The sequence below is a fragment of the Lutzomyia longipalpis genome, chromosome 1 (assembly GCF_024334085.1).
Source record: "Lutzomyia longipalpis isolate SR_M1_2022 chromosome 1, ASM2433408v1".
In the NCBI taxonomy this organism is placed as follows: domain Eukaryota; kingdom Metazoa; phylum Arthropoda; class Insecta; order Diptera; family Psychodidae; genus Lutzomyia; species Lutzomyia longipalpis.
In genome coordinates this window covers 25,518,873-25,544,710 of record NC_074707.1, presented here as the reverse complement: position 1 = coordinate 25,544,710, position 25,838 = coordinate 25,518,873, and the positions used below count along the sequence as shown (strand labels likewise).

General features: G+C 36.5%; 5 protein-coding genes across 5 annotated transcripts; 1 reads left to right on the top strand and 4 right to left on the bottom strand.

The window, feature by feature from the left end:
* Positions 1-23: 23 nt before the first annotated feature.
* Positions 24-3,351, top strand: LOC129797466 (A-kinase anchor protein 17A). The gene is made up of 6 exons (XM_055840071.1): positions 24-608; positions 681-1,141; positions 1,215-2,035; positions 2,095-2,374; positions 2,436-2,765; positions 2,838-3,351. The coding sequence occupies exons 1-6, from the start codon at positions 411-413 to the stop codon at positions 3,241-3,243; spliced, it is 2,496 nt and encodes an 831-aa protein (XP_055696046.1). The 5' UTR covers positions 24-410; the 3' UTR covers positions 3,244-3,351.
* Positions 3,246-9,962, bottom strand: LOC129797450 (bumetanide-sensitive sodium-(potassium)-chloride cotransporter). The gene is made up of 12 exons (XM_055840025.1): positions 9,446-9,962; positions 8,885-8,981; positions 7,222-7,606; positions 6,617-7,152; positions 6,517-6,555; positions 6,231-6,456; positions 6,051-6,172; positions 5,745-5,987; positions 5,329-5,675; positions 4,751-5,019; positions 4,395-4,680; positions 3,246-4,324 (listed from the first exon to the last, which is right to left on the bottom strand). Exons 1-12 carry the CDS (start codon positions 9,598-9,600, stop codon positions 3,940-3,942), a joined length of 3,090 nt encoding a protein of 1,029 aa, XP_055696000.1. The 5' UTR covers positions 9,601-9,962; the 3' UTR covers positions 3,246-3,939.
* Positions 9,963-15,893: 5,931 nt separating this feature from the next.
* Positions 15,894-21,069, bottom strand: LOC129797489 (SURP and G-patch domain-containing protein 1). Its single transcript, XM_055840131.1, has 8 exons — positions 20,790-21,069; positions 20,521-20,706; positions 19,956-20,446; positions 19,656-19,779; positions 17,157-18,136; positions 17,002-17,089; positions 16,798-16,927; positions 15,894-16,211 (listed from the first exon to the last, which is right to left on the bottom strand). The coding sequence occupies exons 1-8, from the start codon at positions 20,975-20,977 to the stop codon at positions 16,185-16,187; spliced, it is 2,214 nt and encodes a 737-aa protein (XP_055696106.1). The 5' UTR covers positions 20,978-21,069; the 3' UTR covers positions 15,894-16,184.
* Positions 21,070-21,234: 165 nt separating this feature from the next.
* On the bottom strand, positions 21,235-22,565 carry LOC129797601 (zinc finger protein 59-like). Its single transcript, XM_055840349.1, has one exon. The coding sequence runs from the start codon at positions 22,563-22,565 to the stop codon at positions 21,282-21,284; it is 1,284 nt and encodes a 427-aa protein (XP_055696324.1). The 3' UTR covers positions 21,235-21,281.
* On the bottom strand, positions 21,954-25,755 carry LOC129797590 (zinc finger protein 260-like). Its single transcript, XM_055840336.1, has one exon. It carries the CDS (start codon positions 25,753-25,755, stop codon positions 24,424-24,426), a length of 1,332 nt encoding a protein of 443 aa, XP_055696311.1. The 3' UTR covers positions 21,954-24,423.
* Between the last annotated feature and the right edge of the window lie 83 nt (positions 25,756-25,838).

Here is a 25,838-nt window from a genome sequence, read left to right as displayed (position 1 = left end):
TTCGGAAAACTTCGGCAAAATTCCGGAATGAAATGCCAAAAAAGTGAAGAAAAACTAACGGGAGTGTGTGTTTTCAAGAGGAAATTCTCAATTTAATTCCTCAAAGGGATTGAGGAACGTTCAGATTTTATCAAATTATCATAGCTTAGTGAATCTTCTAGGCCATTTCTATTCCCGGAGACTGCCCCCATTTCATTTTCACGCAGAATTCATTGAAATACTTTGGCCATGGTGGGCCATCATGAGTTTTCTCATCCCCCATTTTAGGAACTTCTTCCACAGATTGCTCGATTAGGGCCCCTCCGGCATCCATCCCTCAATCTTAAGCCCCCATTTTTCGATTTTCCACTTTTGTTCCCTATTAGTTTATTTTCTTTTTTATATCACACCTGACGCTCATTGTTGCGAATATGAATATACAGACGATTAGAAATGTTAGCGATTGTGTGCCACTGTACTTGCCGCACAGCTTGTACCTCAAAGCAATTGCGAGGATCAACATCTCGGTGTCATTGCCACCCGCCGTAGTTGGGAAGACCATCTCCAATTGGGATGTGATGGAAAAGTTGCGCTCAATGATTGAGCCGGAGACATTCTCAGTTCTAAAGGTAAAAAAATAAACAATTTTTCTCCATGAAAAAATTGCTAATTTCTGGGATCTTTGTTTTTATTCCGGGCAGGTGTCGAAGAGTACGTTAGAATTTATAAGGCTGGAAGCTGAATTGGAGGATCGGGCAAAACTGAAGAATGTCGTGGCTCGCATTGACGGAAGAATGATAAAGTTAGCAAATTTCTCGGAGCACGTACGTGTTCGAGCATCAGAGGCAAAGGATGACTTCCCCACTCGTCACGATTGGGACACATTCTTTCGGGATGCTCGAAACATGGATGAAATGAAGGCTGGAGAACGTCCAGATACAATTCACATCTCAAACCTTCCCATCACTTGGTTCTGCCCAAGACACATGGAGAACTCAGACAACCCCAAGCCAAGTGAGAGTATTTTCAAGAGGATCTTTGAAAAGTTCGGAGAAGTACGCTGTGTGGATATTCCCATCTGCGATCCGTACAGGCCAAAGATGAAGGCCCATCTCCAAGGACTGAAGACCTTCTCCTTTGAGAATGAAACTTACTTCGAAGGGTGAGTGTTTATTTAATCTATATTTTATTTTAATTTAGGTAATTAATTTGCTTGAACTAAACGAAAATTTTAGGTACGTGCAGTTTAGTGAATATGTGGGATTTGTAAAGACAATGGATGAGTTTCGTGGCATGAAACTCGTTCGAAAGGACGGTGATAAGAATCTCGCAATCAATATTGTTGTAGATTTCGACAAGACCAAGCATCTCAGTGAAACATCCATTAAAAGGCGAAGGATTGTGCGAGAGCGTCTCATAGAGAAGGAGCGAGCTCAGGAAGAGGAGGACAAGAAAAAGCAAAAGGCACTAGAGGCAAAGAGAGAACGTGAGAAGCAACGTGAAGAAGAGCGAAAACGCATTGAGCTCGAAAAGCAAAAGGAACGTGAGGAGAGGCGCAAGGAGAAGCATCTCAAGAAGCTTCGCGATAGAGAGCAAGTTGAGTTCAATGATAAAATTCGAGCGGAGGAGAAGAAGCTCCTGGAGACTCAACGGAAGTTGGAGAGTATTCGTCTACTTGATGCTCTATTTGAGCGAATTAAAATCAAGTCGAATGAAATGCAGCAAGCAAAGAAGGAGGAAGACAGTAAGAGTGCAGCCAAGAATGAGAAGAAGGGCAAAAAATTAGAGAATTTGCCCGAAAATGATCTGAGAAAGAAACTCGTGAGTCGCTATAAAAATTCCCACGAAGAAGAACTCGAGAAGAGGCGTGAGAAGCTCAAGAAGGTGCGCGATGATGTTATTCTGCAGGATCTTCTAGTCAAAGGACGCTCGAGATCACCGAGTATTGATACAATTAGTTCCAATGATAGTATCCTCAGCAATAATAGCACAAAGTCTGGAAATAAGAAAAAGAAAAAGAAGGTGAAAAAGGCGAAAAAGTCTTCCACCTCTGAAGGCAAGTTCCTTTTTGCATTAAAGAAAAGGGATTAGAACTTTATAAAATTTAATTTTCAGATGAAAGCGATAAAATGAACAAAAACATGGTTCAGCCCCCGGCTTTTCCGGCTATGTATAATCCAGAAACGGGTGAATATATTCCAATGGGTATGTATCCTTACGGAGGATTTTTCCCACCGCCAATTGCTCCGGGATTGAATGCAGCTTATTTTGCCGGAATGGATGGTATGAAGCCATACAGAGGCGCTGGAGGTGGTTACTCACGTTTTCCCCGTGGCCGGGGCAGAAATTCTTATCGCGGTGGTCGTGGATACGGTTATGGAGGGGGTGGTTATCGGTAAGATTTAATTTTTTTCAACAAAAAGCTGAAAAAACTTTAATACTTCTTTGCTTTTCAGTGGCTATGACTACGGGGACGATTACAAGTACCGCCGGAATGAGCACGACGATCGTCGATCGAGATCGTACTCGAGGTCGCGTAGTCGTTCAAAGTCACGTCGTAGGCGATCAAGGAGTCGCTCACGTACGCGTGAAAGGTCGAGGGATAAATCTCGGGAACGATCTCGGTCGCGATCGCGCTCAAAATCGCGGACAAGGGGCAAAAATAGGAGATTGGCTTCAACACGACGTTCCCGGGATCGTTCATCGTCGTCATCGCCGTCACGATGGTCCTCGAGATCACGCAGCCGAGATAGGCGACGCTCCCGGAAAACTTGGTCACGAGATAGGTTAATATAGGATTTTAATCTTTTTATTTTATGATTTTTTAACTAAAATGTATATTTTCTTTATTTTTCTAGATCAAGATCGCGATCTCATGGAAAGTCCAAGTCGCGTTCAAAATCAAGAGATAGATCGCGATCACGATCGAGGTCTCGAAGGAAGAATAGTGCACCACAGATTAAGCTTCAACCTGAGAAACTCGTAAGGACGGCAAAGGAGATTCAGAGGAATGTAGCAGAAAAGCTGCAGGAGCGTCTCCGTGAGGAGGAAGAGATGAAGAAGAACATCCTCGAGGTGGAGCAAATGGAAAAGGAAAGGGAACTCCGGGCAAAGGCTGAAGCATCCATGGAGCAGGCAAGGGCAGCCAAAAAAAAGAGTAGATCCAATTCTTCCGAAAGTTTCATCGATAGTTCCAATGTTGTCTCAACGTCGCCCAAGCAATTGAGTCTGTCTCCCGAAGAAGCAAGAAAGAGTCCTCTGTAGACTTCTTTTTTTCAATGATTTATTCACTAAAACTAAATATTATAATTTAAATTTCTTTTTCTGTATTCTATTGAATTCAGTCTGGAAAACATGAATTTTATTCAGAGATTTTTTTTTGTTTTAAATTTTACCCTTACAGGGTGTACCATGCACAACTAAAAAAATAATTTGAAAATTAATTTGTTGACTTTCTTTCCCTGATTATCATCCTCCTACATATTAGTTCTTTTTTATCTGGAGGGAATATAGAATTTGTTGATTTAATTCCAGCGAAAAAATTCTCATTGGAGTTGATCCTTTCTGAGAAAATTCGTTTTTCTTTAAGTGAGAAAAATTGCAATGGAATGTGCATTGGAATGTATCACTTTTTCTTTGAGATAACATATTTCCAATAGATAGATTAATATTAAAGGTCAGGGTACTTGATAATGTCTGGTATTTATGAGGTTTATCTAATGAAGAAAAAGTAAAAACTGCTTGTTTAGCTGTGGTGTGATCAAAATCATAGTTTATACGAGATAAGATTTTTTCTCAAATACTTTTTACACCTTTAAGGTCTTGAAGAATTGTTTTTTTTTTGGATAAAGCAAATAGAATGGAATAGTTGTGCATAAATGTAGAAATTGGGATGGAACACCCTTTGTACACAAAATAGTTGGGAAAGATTTTTAATTTAGTTTTACTAAAAGTTTAATACTAAGAATAGAATGTTAGGACGGATGATTGATTGCCACGCACAAGGAGAACAGGAGGCATATCCTTGGTGAGTAGCTCAAGCCAAGACATATACATTGGGGCTGATACGGTGTCCTGTCGTGGCATTGGGAGTGACATAACCACAAGGGAGGCATTCTTGGAATGTTGTTGCAGCATCTCACGAAGACGCAATTGGCGATATGTCTTCTCCTGCAGACGAGCCCTTTCTTCCTCCGTGACTACAACATCACCTTGTCCCTCAAGGAAGCCACTAAGGATCTTCTCATGCATCCGGATCGTCTCTTCCTTTGGCTTATCCGTCACGCCCTCCACCATTGTGAGGGATGAGAAGTCAATACGAAGCTTATTCAGAAGATTAGCCATACTGCAAATAAATTATTTTGTATTATAAAGAAAATCTATTCGTGTTTAGTTGGAAAAGGAAAAATACAAACTTTCTCTCCTCCAATTCCAACTCCAAACGCCGATTAGTGAGAGCAAAGACACGAATCTTGCTGGAAGCCCAGGTGCTGCGTGTGGAAATGATATAGGGAAGGAGCATGGTGAGTCCACCGTCATCGTAGAGCCACCACACATCGATTGTACGATTCTCCTGTTTTGTGTTGAATACACTCATTGCATTGAGGATATCCTTTGGCACACAGGAGCCTCCTCTTGTTGAGTAAACAATATCATTCCTCGCTATGGCCTCCCGCAAAGCTCTCTGATTTGGCATGGGGGCTGAAGCAGAGAATTTTTCTTTAATGATTAATTCTCAATTGGCAGGTAAAAGAGAAGAAAATGAACTCACGAGGCATGGGGATGGTGAGGGAATTGTGGGTGCTTGTACCCAGAGCTGATAGATTGAGATTGGAATCGGCGTGCATGAAGCGATTGGGGCGAAGTGCCAAAAGATCACCCGTTGTGTTGCCATCAATCGTGTTGAAGTTCGCTGTGCTGTTGTTGGCTGTGAGTCCACCGTGGACAGGCGTGTGAGGGATATCAACATTGAGATGAGAGAAATCTGTACCATTCGGAAGTCGCAGGATGGCCACGGCAAGACGATTTGTGAAGGCATTGCTACAAGAAAAAATAATTATTTTATGCATTTAAAAAAAAAAGGATTGGAGGCAAATTTTTAATCTTTTTATGATCTAAGATTTTTCAAAAAATACTATTTAATGATTTTGTTGCAAAATGTAAAATGTATGATTATATTTTGCACATTTAGGCAGAACAAATTGATTAAGTTTCGAACAAGTAATTTTTTATTGATTATTTGTCTTTCTTACTGTTCAAAAATAAACTGTTTAGCGACTGAAACGAATTTTCTCGACGTAAAAAAACTAATTTCATTTTCTTTTGATTTTTTTTTAAAGAAAAACTTACTGAAGAATAGTAAAGTAGGAAATGAGCTCATTGTGATTGCACGTCTTCCAGTCACTTTTATATCCCATAAGAAGGATATTTGGTGACAATTTCCCAAAGCCTGATGCCTGAATGAGTGCACGAACACCTTCTTCCATGGAGAAATCATCGACAACATTATAGAAAGCTTTAATTTTTCGTGCTTTCAGCCACTTTTGACCTTCCTTCAGGTTAGCAAGGCGAGTTTTGTAAGACATTTTCTGGGGTACAACTTCACCAATGATCATCAAAGAATTATTCTTTGTTATGAGATTTGCCAGATCAATTAATGGTGGGCGATGTTGGGGTTTTCCCGCCAAGACGAGGATCTGGAAATTTAGTACAAATTTCTTTCAAATAAACTCCTTTAAAAAAATAGATTTCGCGTAAAAACATACCTGAGGATGATAGTTCTTTACGTGATCACCGATATTTTGGAGTCGATGTGCAGATGAGAGGGCTGTTTTGTAAGTTTGTGCTTGCGTTGAGGATCCCCAATTAACATCAGGTTTTCTGTACACAACCAAGAGGTACAGAGCAAAGATGATACCGAATGTTATGAGCGACGATACCCAATCAATTAAGAACATGATGGCAACGCAAATGAGGAATCCACCGAGACTGAGCCACAAGTTGAAATACTGAATAATACACAATTTTCTAATTAATTAATCAAAAAAGGATTTATGTGCAAGAAGACTTACTTTGAAAGTCGGACGCCAGCCAAGGGGTTTAATGAGAGCAGCGTGGAATGTGCAGAAATTGATGAGGGCATACGAAGCAAGGTAGAAATTTGAAATTAACGGAGCAATGAGATTCAGTTCAGCTGAAAAAATTAAGATAATCAGCTAATAAATACTTTAGCTATACCAGGAGATTTTTACCGATGAGCAGAAAACTAGCAGAAACAATAAAAGTCAAGACGTATCCTCTGTATGGTTCACCATGACGTCCGTAGCCTTTCGAGAAGAAAATCAGTCCGGGGTAGATTCTATCAATTCCCAAGGCTTGGATGAGACGTGGGACTGAGAGAAGATTAGTCAGAGCTGTGCTGAGGGTTGCAGCAAAGCATCCAGCATAGATGAGTGGCCACCACGCTGACATTACTTGCTATTGGGATGGAAGGAATTAATAATATATAATTTGATCCACTTAATGATCTCCACTTACCATCATTGTGTAGGAATTATGCAAACCCCAGGGACATGTCTAAAAGAAAAAGTTAAGCAATCAATAGAATTTCTTTTTTAAATCCTGGATAAAATCATACCAAATTGGCGACGCAATCGAGTGTCCCATTGTTGCCAATATCCGAAATAAGTCCTGATGCATCCCTGAGACCTCCAGCACCGGCGAATAATACAAAAGTCAAGTAAGAGATCATCGAAATGAGAAGAGCCATCATTGTTCCCTTTGGAATGGCAGTTGCTGGATTCTTGAGATCTCCCGAGATGTTGGCACCAGCTTGAATTCCCGTAACACTTGGGAAAAATATGGAGAAAACACTAAAGAAGTTCTGATTGAGTCCTTCGCTGAATCTATAGTCTGGACCCCAATTTTGCATAAACAGCGAAGTGCTCATCCCGACAAATCCTTGAGCTACCTCTGTGTCGGATTTGGGACCGAGAATAATGCCAGCAATGAAGTTAACAATTGCCACGACAATTATTATCACGAGGAAATTTTGCGCCTTGGACTCCCAATCCATCCCAACGGCACATATAATGATCATTACAAGTACAGCAACTACACCCACAATTCGGATATCATTGTTGCCACCATCGACGATCTTTGTGTCGTAGGTCTCTGCCGAAAGGAAAAGCCTAGAGTTAAACTCTTCGTCAATTAATCACACAAGTGAGGCGGGAAACTCACTCAGGAGATCGTTGAGGGAACTGCAGAAACCTATGGTGTTCATGGAAGCAGCCACGGCATTTGCAAATGCAAACACAATTCCCACGGATGCTCCAAATTCCGGGCCCAGGGAACGGGAGATTATGTAGTAAATACCACCACCCTTCACCTCGCCATTCGTACTGATTGCTGAGAGCGAGAGTGTGGTGACGAAGCAAACAAAGTATGAGATGCAGATGATGGCAATAGTCTGACCAATTCCTGCCAAGGACACCACCCATGTGAGACGCAGGAAGAGCATCACACCCCATATGTTGAGGAGGCAGGGAATCAGAACACCCTGAACCCATCCTAACTTTATACCATTGTGCTCACTCGATGGTGCTGTTGTATCATCTGGGGCATCCTATAAAATCCATATAAAAAAATATATATTTCTTTTTATAAAATTCATTATTAATTTTGTAAAAGAAAAGCGTTGATTTCCCATTTTCCTTTTTTTCATAAAATATCTAATTGTAAGAAATTTAATTTGGTATTAAGTTATAAAAAATAAGCATGTTGTGCTTTGAACTTTAGGAACTTGATGAGAATTGAAATTGAAAAAGAACAATCGAGCCTTTGAACGCTTTGAAGAGCAATAAGTCTAATCACAATTAGATTATTAGTAATTAGGATTTTATTTATTTATTGACCTCTTAAGAATTTTTAAGACATAGCAGCAAAATTTTAAACAAAAAGAAACTTATTTATGGTTGAAGAATTCAAGTGAAATGTATTTTTGTCATTTTTAAAAATAATCTGGAATTTAATTCATTGAGACTATATGGCTAAATACCCTTAAGATACGATTAAGGAAACAGCCAAGAACATAGCAAAAAATCATTTTTTTTTGTAATGTGAAAGGTAAAGTAAAGAATATCATCAAGTAAAGTTTCCATACTATATGTTCTCCTCATACTCCTGAAGTATTATTGCTGTGCATCATGTGCCGAGTAAAGGTATAATAAAAACTTCAAAATATTTCATACCAAGTGATTTCATTACATATAAATTATTTAAAAAGCCTTATCGTAAATTAACTTGTCGTGTTTCCTTGCTTTTTTTTCCTTCAATTGTGAACCCTCCGTGAACCACATTGTAAAAGTTTTTCACTTCGTTGCCTCTTTCACCGCGCATTGTCCCGGGGAATAGTGAAGGGTAGTGAAAAATCGTGTGCATGCACTAAATTGTGCTAAAAATTTATGTAAATGCCCCATTTGTATCAACAAGTTCATTATCACTCATTGACAATGAGCGTGTGCCATAAAAAAAGATGTGTATCCATGAGATCACGTCCAGTGGATTTGTACATACAACCATTAATCTTCAGGGAAGGGTCACAAGGTGAATATCAATTGTCCACCGTGTTGCTTATCTAACCGTCGCAGAAATCTGGCTCATGGCGGTTTGTGGTAGTATTTTTCGATGACGACCGACACGCAAGAAAATTCTATTTTCTGTATATTCCAGGAAGTTCAATTAGAGGGTTGGTCTTAATACAAAAGTGTGATTAGTGTTTCATTTGAGCTACTAATGTAAACATGAAATGGAATGTGTTATCCATATCACTCAAGAAAATAATCACTCAACCCCTTCATACAAAGAAATAAAAAATAATAATATAATCTTAAAAATATCTCACCGTCTTCTGCTCAAGTTCGCCATGGAGTTCACCAAGAGATGGACGTTTGAGTGCTCTTTTTGAGATCCGGTAATTATCTAGACGTGGGAGGGCCTCCCTAGAAAGGTCGTAATAAATTAGGAAGAAAAAAATATGTATACTACTTATTTCAATGGAAAACTGAATGATATCACAAATTAGCATGTCAGGTGAGAACATTTGAATTTGTTAATTGTGCAGAACTTGATACACAACTAAAAGAATAAACAAGGCAGCAAAAACAAATAATGTTTAATTAGCTAATTTTTAGTGGAAATTGTCGATGAGCGACTTAAAATTAATAAGTTTTATACACATAAATATATGTTTTAAAAAATTTATTTATTTTTGCATGGTTAAGAACTCAAGGTTATAAACTTTTAAATGCTAAATGAAGCTTTTCACCAAATTCAAAATTATTTTATTTTTCATTCATTCACATTTTCACTCTCATATTGTTACGATTTTGGGAGTTACAAAAGTATATTACTAAATTTATCCACAAACTACAAATCCCTAAAATAGGTGAAATTATTTCTCTACCTCGTTAATTGCGCTAAACTTTTTTTCCTAATCCCATCTGTATCACAAATGGATATCCTTTTTGGTTCCTCTGGGCTTTCATTTCTGTACGTGCCATTCTGCGATGATGGCTCAGAATCTTCACCAACACGAAAAACTTTGAAACGATCCTTCATGTTGGCACTGATCTTGAAATTCAATTAAAATTGTCTCACTTCAATGATTTTAATCTCTTCAGTTTCTTTTTTCACAAAAACTCAATCTTATGTTCTTCCAACATGAATTCATACACTAATTTCACCCTTAAAGTCACTTATTTGTCTCTTTGATACTTTCACAAAATCGCCACAACAATTAAAGTTTTTTTTTTTTAAAGTAAAAACTATTTAAGATCACTTATTAAAATTTTAAATAAAATGTTCTATGAGTTGTAGAGAATAAAATACCACAAATGAAAATTCTTGCAGTATTGTCGTGCGCGCGCGAAATTCAATGGGGAAGTGTGCTTAGTGGAACATATAGAGAGTGTATGAGTCCAGAAGTACAGAGAGTTGCTCGTTTTATATCCTCGCGATTAGCCACAAGGTAGCCGTCAGTCTCGATCTGCAAATTGGGAAAGCAAACAACGTGTGTTTAATGCTCGCTCGACGTTTCTCCAATAGAAATGAAGTGCGAGCGCCAATCTCGACACTCATAGTGCCAATACCAGAATTTATAAAATATATTCTCCATTCTCTCGCATTCATCCCTTCTCTATAGGGGATCTCAATATGTTGAGAAAATTTTGCATATCTTAATATTTATCTTTATGATTTTTTTCGTTATACATAATATAAAAAATATATATAAACTGCAAAGATAAAAATTAAATATAGCATGGATGGAACAGTATAAAGCGAAAGAACGGTAAGTAAAACTTACGGGCTGTGATTCTTTCTTTGTCAGTGAAATGTGAAGTTGCCTGAAAATTGAGGATGAGCAAATTTTGAGGAGAGACTTACTCGTGAGCCGAATCACAGCCAACGCCCGCCACGATTAAGGCTTTCTTCAAAATTTCTGCGCGTTGGCTGTGATTCGGCTCGCGAGTAAGTCTCTCCTCAAAATTTGCCCATCCTCAATTTTCACTCAATTTCACATTTCACTGACAAAGAAAGAATCACAGCCCGTAAGTTTTACTTACCGTTCTTTCGCTTTATACTGTTCCATCCATGCTATATTTAATTTTTATCTTTGCAGTTTATATATATTTATCTTTGCATTTTTATATGTATATATCTATGCATTTATATATATATATATTTTACTTTACTTTTACTTTTATATGTGTATATATAAAACGCCCCGCTTCGCGGGGCGTTGGTCTTATGCAACTCAAAATATGACATGTTAACTTTAAAACGCGATATCTCCGGAACGGCTACATAGATTTTCTTCATTTTTGGCATGATGAAAGATATTATAGCCAGCTATAACATATCAAAATTTGAAGCAATTCTATAAAGCGGTGCTCGAGATATTCATCGAAAACTCATCGAAAATTTTATTTTCGATTTTAGCGCCACTTGCGATCATTTTTTGAACTTGCAATGTTCCGAGCAGTTGTAGGGCTCATTAATATCTTTCATTTGAGCCCGGGTTGATCAAAATCGGTCAAGCCGTTCTCGAGTTATGGCCGATTTTCGATGAAAAATTGTGGCGGCCATATTGACTAAACGGCTTGACCGATTTTCGAAAATGAGGTATCGTTGGAAAGCTCTTGATTGCCCCTACAACATATCAAAATTTCAGATTTTTAGCTATTACAGGGGCTGAGATATAGCGAAAACAAAATTTAGGGGTTATTCAAAATGGCGGACGCGGGGGTGGGGGGTTGGATTTGACTTCATAATTGGATGTCTTCCACCCAATATATGAACTTTGCCGTTGACCGCAAGTCTCTATCTATCACCGTTCTCTTGTAGTTTAGCAAAAGGTTCCGGACGGCCGGACGGACGGACGGACGGACGGCCGGCCGGCCGGACGGAAAGATTTTTGGCGCATACGTTTTTTGGAATGTAGGGACCCTAATTCGTGCTCATCCCGAGTTTGAGCCCGATCTGACGACTTTGCATTTTTGAGTGTACACAGAAGCTGTGCTTCTTTGAAGAAAGAATCACAGCTAAAAAACGAATGTTTAGGGATCATATAAACAGAAATTTGAATGACGAAGGTAGCATAAAATTTCAGGAAAAGTCCGGAAAACTCATTTCTCATTGAGATGGGGCAAAGGTGAATTAAAGTTGAAGCGGAAAATTTCTTAAATATCTGCAATATCTTGAGTGTTAGTTTTAGACTCCTTGACTCATGCATCAAGAAGGCTACAGAAATTATTTTATCCAATTTTATCCACTTCAATCCACCATCCCCAATTATCTATTAATGTTTGGTAAAAAATTTACGTCTTTTTTTCTAGAGTTTTGGATTCTCTCAAAAGTCGCTAAAGTCCATGAAAAAACTCTAAAATGAATTTACAAGAATCATGCAAAGAATTGAAGCAGACAAGGAATTTGAGATGGGAACAGAATATTGTTGCCAAAATATATGTATTTAAAATGCTGAAAAATTTAATTTAATATTCTTAAGGGATGAAAATTAATGGAAAACTTTAAATGGCTTTTTCTGTTAAATTTACAATGATCCTAAATAATAGAAAATTCAAGATAAGGATCCTATTTTTTTTATTTTGTACATTATATTAGTCAAGTATCTAAGATTTTGTTAGAAAACCGGGGCTCAGTCTAGCAAGAAATAAGGCAAAAATTCAATATATTTTAATACATTATACATAGATTTACTAAAGCTTATGGTAACATGAGAAATACTTACGTGATCTCTTTTTCTTGAAATTAATACCAATTCAGGAAAATTATTTGAGCTAAAATTTTTCTGTACTTCAGTCTACGAATTGAAATTTTAAGCTTTGACCAATGACGAGTAAAAGCTCTCTGGAACATTATTACTTTAAAAATATATAATGCAGCCTAAAAACTTATAGTGAACGACTACTTCATCTTTTCTTTGATCTTATTTTAGTAGTTTTTACGTAATTTCGTTCATTAATGTCAGGATTAAAATTAAAATGTACTGGTAAGCTGACCAAGCTTACGAGAGCTGTGTTTCTTTCAGTGTACCAATTTTGTGAGAGCAAACTAGAACGCAAATTAATTTAAATACGCGCAAAGTCGGGAAAAGTTGAAAAGTCATCCACCAAGAAATCTTTAAAACGCCATATCTCGGGAACAGCTCCATAGATTTTCGAGTTTGAGCTATCGTTGGAAAGGTCTTAACCTCAACTATAATATATTAAAATATGAAGTAAATCGATAATGGCATTTTCGAAATATTCGAGTTCGAAATTTTCGAAAATTTTGATTTTGACTTTAGCGCCTCTCGCGGTCATTTCTCGAACTTGCAATGTTCTAGACATTTGTAGGGCTTCGCGAAACCTTTCATTTGCACTTGAGTTGATCAAAATCGGACTTGTAGAAACCGAGATATGACATGCCAACTTTGGAAGGCTATATCTCGAGAACGGCGACATAGATTTTCTTCATTTTTGGCATGGAGCTAGATAATATGGTCAGCTATAACATATCAAAAAATGAAGCAAATCGATAATGGCGTTTTCGAGATATTCATCGAAAACTCATCGAAAATTTTGTTTTTGATTTTTGGCCCCCTAGCGGTCACTTTTGAAACTTCGGATGTTCTAGAGAGTTGTAGGGTTTGTTGAGATCTTTCATTTGACCCCGGGTTGATCAAAATCGGTCAAGCCGTTTTCGAGTTATGGTCGATTTTCGATGAAAAATTGTGGCGGCCATATTGACTAAACGGCTTGACCGATTTTCGAAAATGAGGTATCGTTGGAAAGCTCTTGATGTCCCCTACAACATATAAAAATTTCAGATTTTTACCTATTACAGGGGCTGAGATATAGCGAAAACAAAATTTTGAGGTTATCCAAAATGGCGGACGCGGGGGTGGGGGGTAAAATTTGACATCATAATCGGATGTCTTCCAGTCGATATTTAAACTTTGCCGTTTACCGCAAGTCTCTATCTATTACCGTTCTCTTGCAATTTAGCTCTGAACTCCGGACGGACGGCCGGACGGCCGGAAAAAAAATTTTTTGGCGCATACGTTTTTTGGAATGTGGGGACCCTAATTCGTGCTCATCTCAAGTTTGAGCCCGATCTGACGACTTTCGATTTTGCTCGGTACACAAAAGCTGTGTCTGAAAGAAACACAGCTAACTCATGACTAATGTCTAGTAAAATGTAAAACCTTAAATCAAAGTTTTTCAAAACTCAAATGCTATAAGAACAGGAGCTTTCGTGCCACATTTACAAAATATATTATGATAAACTTGAAATTCTAATTCGAAATTTGCCCTTCGATGTATTTGTTCTGCAGTAATTATACTTGCAATTGGAATTATCATTCTTGTTATCACTCAAAGAGTGTAAACAAATTGAAAAATTGAGAGGCCAACAGAATTTTAGCCGAAAGTAAAATGTACTGGTAAGCTGACCAAGCTTACGAGAGCTGTGTTTCTTTCAGTGTACCAATTTTGTGAGAGCAAACTAGAACGCAAATTCATTTAAATACGCGCAAAGTCGGGAAAAGTTGAAAAGTCATCCCGAAAGAAATCTTTAAAACGCCATATCTCGGGAACGGCTCCATAGATTTTCGAGTTTGAGCTATCGTTGGAAAGGTCTTAACCTCAACTATAATATATTAAAATATGAAGTCAATCGATAATAGCATTTTCGAAATATTCGAGTTCGAAATTTTCGAAAATTTTTTTTTGACTTTAGCGCCTCTCGCGGTCATTTTTCGAAGTTGCAATGTTCTAGACATTTGTAGAGCTTCACGAAACCTTTCATTTGCGCTTGAGTTGATTAAAATCGGACTTGTAGAACCTGAGATATGACATGCCAACTTTGGAAGGCTATATCTCGAGAACGGCGACATAGATTTTCTTCATTTTTGGCATGGAGCTAGATAATATAGTCAGCTATAACATATCAAAAAATGAAGCAAATCGATAATGGCGTTTTCGAGATATTAATCGAAAACTCATCGAAAATTTTGTTTTTGATATTTGGCCCCCTAGCGGTCACTTTTGAAACTTCGGATGTTTTGGAGAGTTGTAGGGTTTGTTGAGATCTTTCATTTGACCCCGGGTTGATCAAAATCGGTCAAGCCGTTTTCAAGTTATGGTCGATTTTCGATGAAAAATTGTGGCAGCCATATTGGCTAAACGGCTTGACCGATTTTCGAAAATGAGGTATCGTTGGAAAGCTCTTGATGGCCCCTACAACATATCAAAATTTCAGATTTTTAGCTGTTACAGGGACTGAGATATAGCGAAAACAAAATTTTGAGGTTATTCAAAATGGCGGACGCGGGGGTGGGGGGTAAAATTTGACGTCATAATCGGACGTCTTCCGGTCGATATTTAAACTTTGCCGTTTACCGCAAGTCTCTATCTATTACCGTTCTCTCGCAATTTAGCTCTGAACTCCGGACGGACGGCCGGACGGCCGGACGGACGGCCGGACGGACGGCCGGACGGCCGGAAAAAAAAATTTTTGGCGCATACGTTTTTTGGAATGTGGGGACCCTAATTCGTGCTCATCCCAAGTTTGAGCCCGATCTGACGACTTTCGATTTTGCTCGGTACACAAAAGCTGTGTCTGAAAGAAACACAGCTAAAATATTATTTTGTTATTAATAATAAATTAACACTGAATAAATAAAGAATTTCATGGTAGTTTATTAAAAAATCATTGTCTCGATAAATATATTTGTTCCATTCGTTGGCAAAAAGGAACGTCTGCGTGAACGTCTTAATGAGATGCGGCTATATATACTTCTGTGTCCAAAAAGCACACCATGGCTCATTGAATTGCCTTTAACTAGTTCCCATTGGATAAAAGCTGCTCTCTGCACCGCACACGATGTGGAAATTTCTTCGCAATTGAACATCAATTAGCATCACACACGAAATTTTCATTGAAGCATCCCCAAGTGCTAAATAAAATCGCTATGAGCGGTATAATCTAACGCAGTTTTTTTTTTATTTATTTCAATAAACTCTCCACACTCATGATCCATCTGCATTGCGTTGAATGGCCTGCTATCAAAAGTTCTTGGGGTGCGACATAAAGAAGTCTCTATACTTACATGGCAACTAGCCTTGCGCTCTTAATCCTGTTAGAACTGGATTTGCATCCAAAGTACTACATTATTATTGTAGTATTGCTTTCCCAATCAACTGCCCAATTTCTTTCCAATCAATCTTCATAAAAAAAACTTATCAATATTATACTCACAGGCCGATATTTTTATCAAATGCCCTGCGATTATCCAAAAAGCGGTCAAAATTCTCTCCCAATTCAAAAACAAATTTTAAAAAATTAAAGACTTTTTTTCATAATAATCTTTTCACGTTTATTTATCATTTAGATGCAAATATTTTGTAATTCAGAGAATAAGAATATTCTATTCCAGGAAACCGATGCAGCGCGTGCATAATGTAGCAAATTTCATTTTCTTTTTTTTTCTTTTCAATTCCAGTTGATCTGTAAAAGTTGTTTTTCCCATAAAAAATGTCAGCATAAGTGTGGAAAATATTTGATATTACTGCTCAACCTTCTTGAGAGTGCATTAAGTGAAGCTTTTTCTTCATTGTGAGGCACAAGAGCTTTTTGCAAAATCAATAGTAAGCTCTTCTTGGGTTGTTCTGAAAGAGAAAAAAAATCAAAGAAAAAACAACATGAGTGAAGGTGTTGTGAACTGAATTTTATCAATTTACACACTTTTTGAGATGTTTATGACGCTAGAATTGACGTTAGAATTGAATTTCACAAATATACGCTTAAAGTGCCAATTTTTCTTTGCGATTGGATTAAACCCACAATCAATAATTCTATATATTGTTGTGGACAATAACAATTATTAGAAAATTCGTTGAATTTACTCAATACGATCGTCACAGAGTTCCCTCTTCTAGTTTATAAAAATAACATTCTTGTGGAATTTTGAAATTAAAGGTAAACTTCAAACGAAAAATAAAATATTTTCGTCAAAGACTTTTCAATGTAGGTCCGTAAGAATTGTGGTTTTTTATCATGAAAACTCTTTTTCTTTTCAGGACATGTTCAGTGTTTCATCACAAAAATCATAAAATTGTCAAGATAAATAAAAAAAAAACATTGTTGATTTAATATCCTGATTGTTCAATACATTTCATTCCAATGCATTGTCCTCATTTTGATATCAATCATTTTTATGGATAAAAAAGAAAGTAAGAAAAGAAATAAACTCACCAATGGATTTGGCCTAAATCGATAAGCTAACATCATACGTCGTCGGTATGCTTCATATTCATTTTCTTCCTCAGGGGGTGTTGCACTGGTATTGGCGCCTAATCCTTGATTCATTTCTCTCTGGGAAGCTCTGTTGGATTAATATTATTGGAAAATGTTTCAAATTACTAAGAAAATCATTTAATTAAATAAAAAAAATCTTACTTATTAATTGGATCAACAATTCCGGTACGACCCTCAGCTCCGAGACCCGTACCTTCCTTCCAACCCAATTTTTGAAGCATTTGGAAACCTACAAGTCATTAATTTTGAAAGTTTATAACAATTATTGTAGAAAATGCAAAAGATTCTTTACTTACCAATATTATCCTCCTTCAATTTGTACTCTTTGTAGTCACTCATGTCGGGTTCTCGGTTATTCTTCTTTGCATTGTACGTCTCCATGAATTTCCGAAGTTCCTCTGGTGGAAGGAAGTCCCCAATGTGATGCCGTCCTTCGGATTGTTTTGTCAGTGCCTCTGCCCAGGCTTTGGTGGCATCCATTTCAGCCATTCTCAATTTATGTTCCCACGTTCCACCCGTGATGTCTTCATCTGAATCATATTCATACTTAAATTGACCCCTCTTGGCCAAACGATCAATCTCTTGGCGCTTCTTCAGCATATCCTGATACAGCAAATTCACCTTGTAGTGATCTTCGGCTTTCTTCCAATCTTCCTCACTGAGATTTGTTGTCCCGTAATTTTGTAGAGCATATTGCAAGAGAGCCGGATTAGTCCTTGTCACAGTGGACAATTGGGGTTTATTTTGATTTTCCGATGGTGTTGGAACCTTTGTTTCCTCAACTTTTTCCCCCCAGCGACTCCTCTTACGCTTCTTTGATGACGACGCCCCAGCGTATTCCATCTTGCCATCATTTCCTTTATCACCCAACTGAAAATCCTTTCCATCACTATGCTCCACATCTTGACTACTCTTATCGGACTCTGTTGAATCTGTATCATCATAATTCACGGCACTACGGCGTTTCATATTGTTAAAATTTCTCTCCTTCACCTCTCGTCGGTATTCTGTATCCGAATCATGGCCATCCTCATCATCATCCTGATGTTTGTACATTTCAGAGAAACGCCTATGATATTCGAGATATTCCGCAGCCTGTTCCTCCCGTTCACGCTCATTGAGAGCCTCTTCGTCTTCCTCGTACTCAGCGTTGCACACTTCCTCGGGATCGTATTTATCTGACTCTCCAAATTTCTCCCTCATTCGCCTCGACCGCAAATCAACCACCTTCCGCCTATAAATGCGGTATGCTTCCGACTGTGTGTCGAAGAGAAACCTGCACATAACAATAATCAATTTGCTTGCCTCTCAAACTCCTTTTCTCTTTCTCTTATCTGCCTCTTTTTCTCTCTCTCCTTTTTTTACTTATTCTATAGCAAAAAAATTATCATAAACAAATTACATTATTTTCTAAATATTTCAACATAACTCTCTAGCATATATAGCACAGAAAATTCTCTCTTTTTTTTTGGCCACTTTTCTTTCTCTTCTACTTTAATTCCTATTTTTATTTTATGCCTTACAGCAACTCAATATTGATTTTCATTAAATCCCCCAACCATTTATGCATTTATATTCAAAGCAATAGAATAACAAACAGTTTTTTTTACCATCTTTTCTCTTTCAACACAAAATTAACAAATTATATTGCAAACAGTTCTAATTTTAGCATTAGGTACACGTGCAATCACTTTTCACCTCCCATTATAGCGAGAAGTTACTAAAAGAGCAAGAATGCAAGTAGAAGAATTTTAGCAATGACATGATATGAGCATACAGCCATAATTAATGACTAAAAAATCACAGCTAACAATTCACATGATAAAATTAATTTTTGCGTTTGTATAATTACGCATTTTGTTGAATGGCAAGTAAACTAGCAAAATTTTATAATGTATCTATCAATATAATTAAATTAGATTCGATTTATCATCAATATATATGATTAAAATAGGCAAAACACGTGAAAGAGAAAATTAGTTTAGTAAGCATAAAACGTATATAGTGGAAACAGTTGAATTAATAAGTGGGGTAAAACATAAATTGCCAATATTAATAATCAATTTATGATTTGCAAAATTTAGTGCTGAAATTACATAAAATTCTTCTAAACTAATCTTTTCTAATTTCTGAGTTTTTCAATAATACTTTCTTGTGAACTTTTCTTTATCTAAATAAGATTTTAAATTAAAAATTAATAGTTTCAATGAAAATTTAAAAATATTTTGCTGATTTTTTTTAAACTACGAATGAGAAAAGTATACAAAAAAGTCAGAATAAACTTGTTAGTAAGTAATTACTGCAGAAACAAATTCAAAGAAAGAGAAAAGGATTATCTTTTAAAATAAATAACATACACATTTCTTTCTTTTTTATTAAAAAAATCAAACTTATGCTAAAAATTATATTAAAATAAAATAAAATAATATACTTTAGTATAATAATTTATCCCTTTTAAGCTATAAATACATTGCTCAATGGATATTTTTTTAATTTTATAATTAACTTTATTCTTTTCAAATAAGTCAAAAAAATATTGATTTTGAAAAGCATAAGATCGAATGAAATATATCGTAAAGAAGTTGTCCCTTTACGTATTACGGTAGCACTATATATTTCATAAGACTCTTATACTTTTAGTGAAAATCCTTTAAAAAAATGTATTTATAGCTAAATTTTGGATATAAGTAGCAAATATTTGTCTGAAACTCCTAATATTTTCTCTGTCTTATAAATAAATTCTTTTTTTTTTGTGAAGAGGCTGTAAAAAGGAATAGACTGTAAGTCGTCATTACCACAGTGATGAATGAACATCATTTTTTCGTGAACGTATTTTATCTTCATAGGCATCGCCATTTTCGGCTACCATTACGACTAACGTGTCTATGGTTGTCGGAATAATTTCATTGTCTGAAAAAACTACATAAAAAATATCACCAAATGGGAACACAAATTGTCACTTAATATTAAAAATTCATAAGATAAATATTAGTAAATCAAAAAGATATGGAAAAGTGGAATAAAATCATTATTATGTTTTATTCCAGCAAAATTTTGATTTATCTTTTTGGAATGCATTTCTAGGATCGTCTCACCTTTGTAGAATGATGTTGGAGGTGGAATTGAAGTAGTTGCGGTAAATTCAGGCACTTTTATGGCATCCAAATTGAGCTCTGGCTTTGGGATGGCATTCAGATCCAGCGCTTTTGGGGGTGGAATCTCATTGAGGGCCATTGGGGCTGGTGGAGGAATTGTATGAAGGAGTGGTGGTGGAAAGATTGGCGGAACGACCGGATTTAGTGGAGGAGGAGTTGTATGTAGTCCCTGACAGACGAGTGGGGGAGGAATGTTGGGATTAAAGGGCAATGGTGGTGAGGATTTGCTGACCACAGCAGCTTGTGGTGGCAAAGCAGGAGGAGGTGGAGGTGGAATTTGCATGGAAAGAGCTTTGGGAGCAATATTAGAGCTTTGTGCTGGATTATTAGCAACTTCCCGGCGTTCTTGGGCCACAGCCTGACTTTGCATCATTGCATATTCACTTCTATATGGAGATTCACTGCTATGTTTCTTCTCTTGCAGCTCTTCTCTACAAATACAAAATGTATTTTGGCCGTAAGAACAAAGTCTTGAAACTTCTTCACTAGCATGATTTTGTCGTACTTTTCATATGCTGCAGAATCTTCGGAAGTATTGGAATTCACACATTCATCCTGGAACATATTCCGGGCATTTGGTGGAGCATTAGCTTCCACGGTATTCGTGACTTTCACAGCTTGCGTGATCTTTTTGAAGTTTTCGAGGAATGAACCATCATTATTGAATGAATTCCGGGGAGTGGCAGATGTGCTGGAAATGTCCACAGAGACCAATTTTTGGGTGAATTATGAATGCGTGAGGGGAGTTGTTGCGTCGCCCCCATAAATATTTACCTCGCTGGGGTGTCGTTGCCTACATTTGTGGCAGCCGCAATAGCTTTAGCCAATTCCGCAGTACGTTGCTTCTCGACCAATTCTTTTTTCTTCTTTGCAATGATTTCCTCTTGTTTTGTCATCTGCGCTACACGATCATTACGCGTAACTGACGCAAATCGAGATGTCTTTACACCTTTTTTCTCCATATTCACGCCCAATCACTCCTTAAAACTAATGTGAAAAATTAATAAACACTTTTTTCGCACTTTCTTTTTGACCCGTAAACTTTTAGGTTATGTCTCTTTTCAATCTTGAGCGCCTCTCGTTTGTAACACACGAAACTATCCATTCATTTTTCGCGCCCTTTGTGAATTTTCCGGGAAAAATTGAGGTTATCAAGCTCAGGCGATATAGCAGAAAAAGAAAAGTTGCATTACTAAAATAAATAAAATTGTTTAAAAAATACAATATTTATTTTATTTCCTTATATAATTGAGCTAAAGAGACCTTTTATTCCCTTTTTGCAGTTTTACGATTTAACATTAAGTCTGTTAGTATATTGTGTTGGATTTTTCGATGCTGATTTAAATATTTTAACTTCTCAAATATCCTCCCACATTCACATTTATAAGATGGAACCTTTTCAGTATTGTGCGTTATCAAATGCTTTTGTAGGGATGTTTCACAAATGAATTTCCATCCACACAGACTGCAAATGAAGAACTTCCTGTTATCTGTATGTTGCAAACGTTCATGTTTCTTTAGTGACTGCCTAAAGGTAAATCTCTTTAGGCATACATTGCATTTGTACTTATCATCCTTTTCCGTCTTTGGGATATGCTTCCGCAAATGTTCAGTTAATTGATGTCGTGTCCTGAATTTCTTTTGGCATACATTACATTCGTGTGGCGTATATCCCGTATGTGTCTTCATGTGATGTCTCAAGGCAGATAACTGGATTGTAAATTTCCCACATACTTCGCACTGAAACGGCGATTGAGGTTTTGGGTTTTGTGGATGTTGAGCTTTATGATGAAAATAGATTTTTGGATATGTGGAAAAAGTCGCCGGACAGTAGATGCAGGAAAAGCTGTTTACAATTTTTGGTTCTACCAAATTACAATCGTGTTTCCGTTTGTACATCCTTCCACAGAATGGACATTTTTTATTCTCCTCCGATTCTTTATTCGAATGTTGTCCTTTGTGCCTTCTCTTTCTTGATCCTTGTTTATTTTTCATGTGACTTTTCATATGAAGAGCAAGATGACATTTTCTAGATACCTTTGTATTACACAGTGCACATTCATAGAATATTTTATTCTTAACCATTTCTGGAATACTTTTGTTCAAAGATCTTTTGTAAGTATTTTCCTTATTACTCGATCTTTTGCAATGATCTTTAGTATTGGAAAATGACGCATAATTTGAGTTATTGCCGTCTCTAGTACTATCTGTAAAGTCGTCAATGGCAACAAAATTTGCACAACATTCATCGCTGTTTTCAACAATATAGTCTTGTTCTTCTTTGATAACTTTACATTGTTCTCTTGTTAAATTACCTTCCTCAAGAATATCTTTAGTTGCATTGTCTTCTTCCTTTATTTTTACATTAATTTTCATGATGAAAACAAGTTGATTTTTGATTGAGGTGATTCCATTAACATTTTCCGAGCATATTTCACATTTAGGAACTGAATTTTCATGTTCAATTACTTCATTGTGAATTTCAGTTACTCTTTGATACAAACTCTTAATAAAATTGCATATAATTACAGGATTTTCTTCAATTTCCATGATTAGGCACCTTTGATGTCCCTTCAACTACACATTTTAGTTTGGAATATAAACAATTTCCAGTATTCCAGATACATCTATTTTCCAAAGTGCATTACATATTTCCAATATATTCCAACAAGTTAAATTACATCATGTAATATTCAAAAGATTTTTAATTTTTCGAGTAAAAAATAAATAAAATTAAGACTGTTTAAGACAATTTTTCGCTTTTAAATATTTTATTTTGAGAAACAAGAATATCGTGCTTATTGTATATTTACTTCTTCTTTGTTTTAGGTTTTAGCATTAAATCTGTGAAAATATTATGCTGAATTTTTCTGTGATGATTAAGATATTTTAGCTTGTCGAAAATTCTTCCGCATTGATCGCATTTATGGGCACGGGGTGCTTCTCCTTCGTGAGATGTTTGATGCTTCTGTAGCGAAATTTCGCTTATGAAATTCCCACCGCAAAAATTGCAAGGATACAATTTTCTGTTGCCCGTATGCTGAAGATTTTTATGCTTCACTAAGGACTGCCTAAACGTGAATTTCTTTTGACACACGTCACACTTGTATTTATCATCTCTTTCAGCTTTTGGAATATGCTTTCGTTTATGTTCCTCAAGATGTTGGCGAGTCCGGAACTTCTTTTGGCAAACATCACACGCAAATGGGGCATAATCAGTGTGAGTTGCCATATGTCGTTTAAGTGCATAAATGCGCAATGCAAATGCCCCACATATTTCACACTGATAAGGTGAAATTGGTTTCGGTTTGTCTGGATGGTTTATTTTGTGATGTTGATAGATTTTTGGGTATATGGAAAATATTTCCGGACAATATGCGCAAGGAAATGAAGTTCGTACTTTTGGTTCTAGTAATTTACAGCTGTGCTTTCTTTTGTATACCTTGTGACAGAAAGCGCATTTTTGTTTGTCTGAATTTCTGTCTTCATCTTCTGTATCATCATTGTCGTTAAATGCTTCAGAGTTTTTACTCCTTTTTGTAACATTAATTTTTTTAAGGTGAGATTTTATATGCAAAATTAAACTGCTTTTCCGATTAAACGTCTTTTCACAATGTTCACATTGATAATCTGATGTCTTTTCCAAGCTACTGAGTGTACTTTTAGTTTCTGCTGTTGTCCTGTTGTTATGTGTTTGTTTGTCAGAAATCCCTTTGGATCTACGATCTCTCTTTCTTGTATAATTTTGAAGATCAGTCTGAAGTTCGTCTTGTTGTTTTTCAATCACATCAACAAACGATGGGGAACAACCTCCAGAATCTGCAGATGAGTCCTGAGATTCTTCCTTGGTGATTTCATATGATCCTACGTTGCAGGCACTGCTTTTCTGTTCAGATTTCCTTTCACATTCCACGTCTACGATTGCTTCTTCATCCTTGGGTTGAAAATTTATTCTCACGATCAAGAAAAGTTGGTTTTTGATGAATGAAAGTTCATTTGTGTCTTCCGTGCAAATATCACACTTTGGAAATGAATTTTCATGTTCAAGCACTTCATTGTGAATTTCTGTTATCCTTTTGCACAAATACTGCAAAAAATAGCAACGTTTTAATGAATTATGCTCGATTTCCATTGTAAAAAACACTTTGACATGTACGCCAGTAAAAAGTGTGTGTATTGTGTATACCATTCTATGTAATGCAAAATATTGTTGGCACAAGTTTTCTTGCAATTCTAGCACTTCCAGTGGAAGAATGGAATATTTTACTTTCTCTACACGTATGTAATATTCTCTAAGTTTCAAATATGTAAAGAACGTTGCATTTCAATAAAAAATTAATAATAAAAAAAAGATTTTAGATTTTTGTAAAATTGTTATTTTACATATTTTTGTTATTTCAACATTGCCCTACTTGTTCTTTTTCTTATTTTTTGGATTCAGCATTAGGTCTGTGTAAATATTGTGCTGAATTTTTCTGTGATGATTGAAATACTTGAGTTTCTCAAAAATTCGTCCACATTGGTCACATTTGTGGGTACGGGGAGCTTCTCCATCGTGAGTTGTTTGGTGATGCAAAAGAGTGGCTTCACTAACAAATTTTCCTCCACAAAAGTTGCACAGATAGAGTTTTCGACTATTTGTGTGCTGATGATCTTTGTGCTTCTTTAGAGATTGTCTGAATTTGAACTTCTTTTGGCATATGTCACATTTGTACTTATCATCCTTTTCAGCCTTAGGAATATGTTTTCTCTGGTGCTCCGTTAATTGATACCGTGTCCGGAAGTCTTTGTGACAAATATCACAGTTGAAAGGCATATCACCACTATGAATAGACATGTGTCTCTTGAGAGCGTGTAAATGTAAAGCAAATGTCCCACAAATATCACACTGATATGGTGATAGGGGCCGTGGCTTATCCGGATGATTGGCTTTATGGTGAAGGTAAATTTTTTTGTATGTAGAAAATTTCTCCGGACAATATGAACAAGAAATAATATTGGAAGCCTTGGGACGCTCCGAGGTACAATCATGTTTTCTTTTGTAGGTTCTTTGACACAGGAGGCATTTCTGTTTATCAATTTTCACTTCCTTCAGAGATTTGCTTTTGCTATTCCTAGCTTTTAGTCTGTCAGTGATTTTCAATTTTACTTTTTCCTTGCAGTGAGATTTGAAGTGCATGGCGAGATTTCCTTTCCTCACAAATATTCTGCCACAGTATTCGCATTCACAACCTTTATCAGCATGTAATTTTTCCGCACGGTTTTTCGCGGATGCCCTATTTAATGAAATATCTTGTAAAACCGGTGTGTCCTCAATTTTTACTTCAACAAATTCCGGATTTTCAGAAGGGATAGTTAGGACTTCTTCCGCTTCATCTTTGGAGTTATCATTTTGCAGTATATCAAAAGTACTGTCTGTGGACTCAGATTTACATTCGCTTTCATCGTAGAGAGGATTTTCTTCGTCCTTTGGTTGGAAGTTAATTTTTACTATGAGGAAGAGTTGATTCTTAATATACGTCAATTCACTTGGTTCTTCTGAGCACATTTGGCATCTTGGTACTGAATTTTCATGCTCCAAAGCTTCATTGTGAAACTCAGCTATCCTTTTACACAAATACTGAATGAATAAGCACCGTTTTGATGGATTTTCCGTGATTTCCATAGTGAAAATATTATGAAAACTTCCGAAAGTTATTTGTTTATGACTCGATTTATTATGGTAACATTCCAGATACATACCTATATGTCTTTCTTTCCATGTTCTTTACTTTCCAACTTTATCAGTGGATCGACTGGAAATCATAACGTAAAATTTAAATT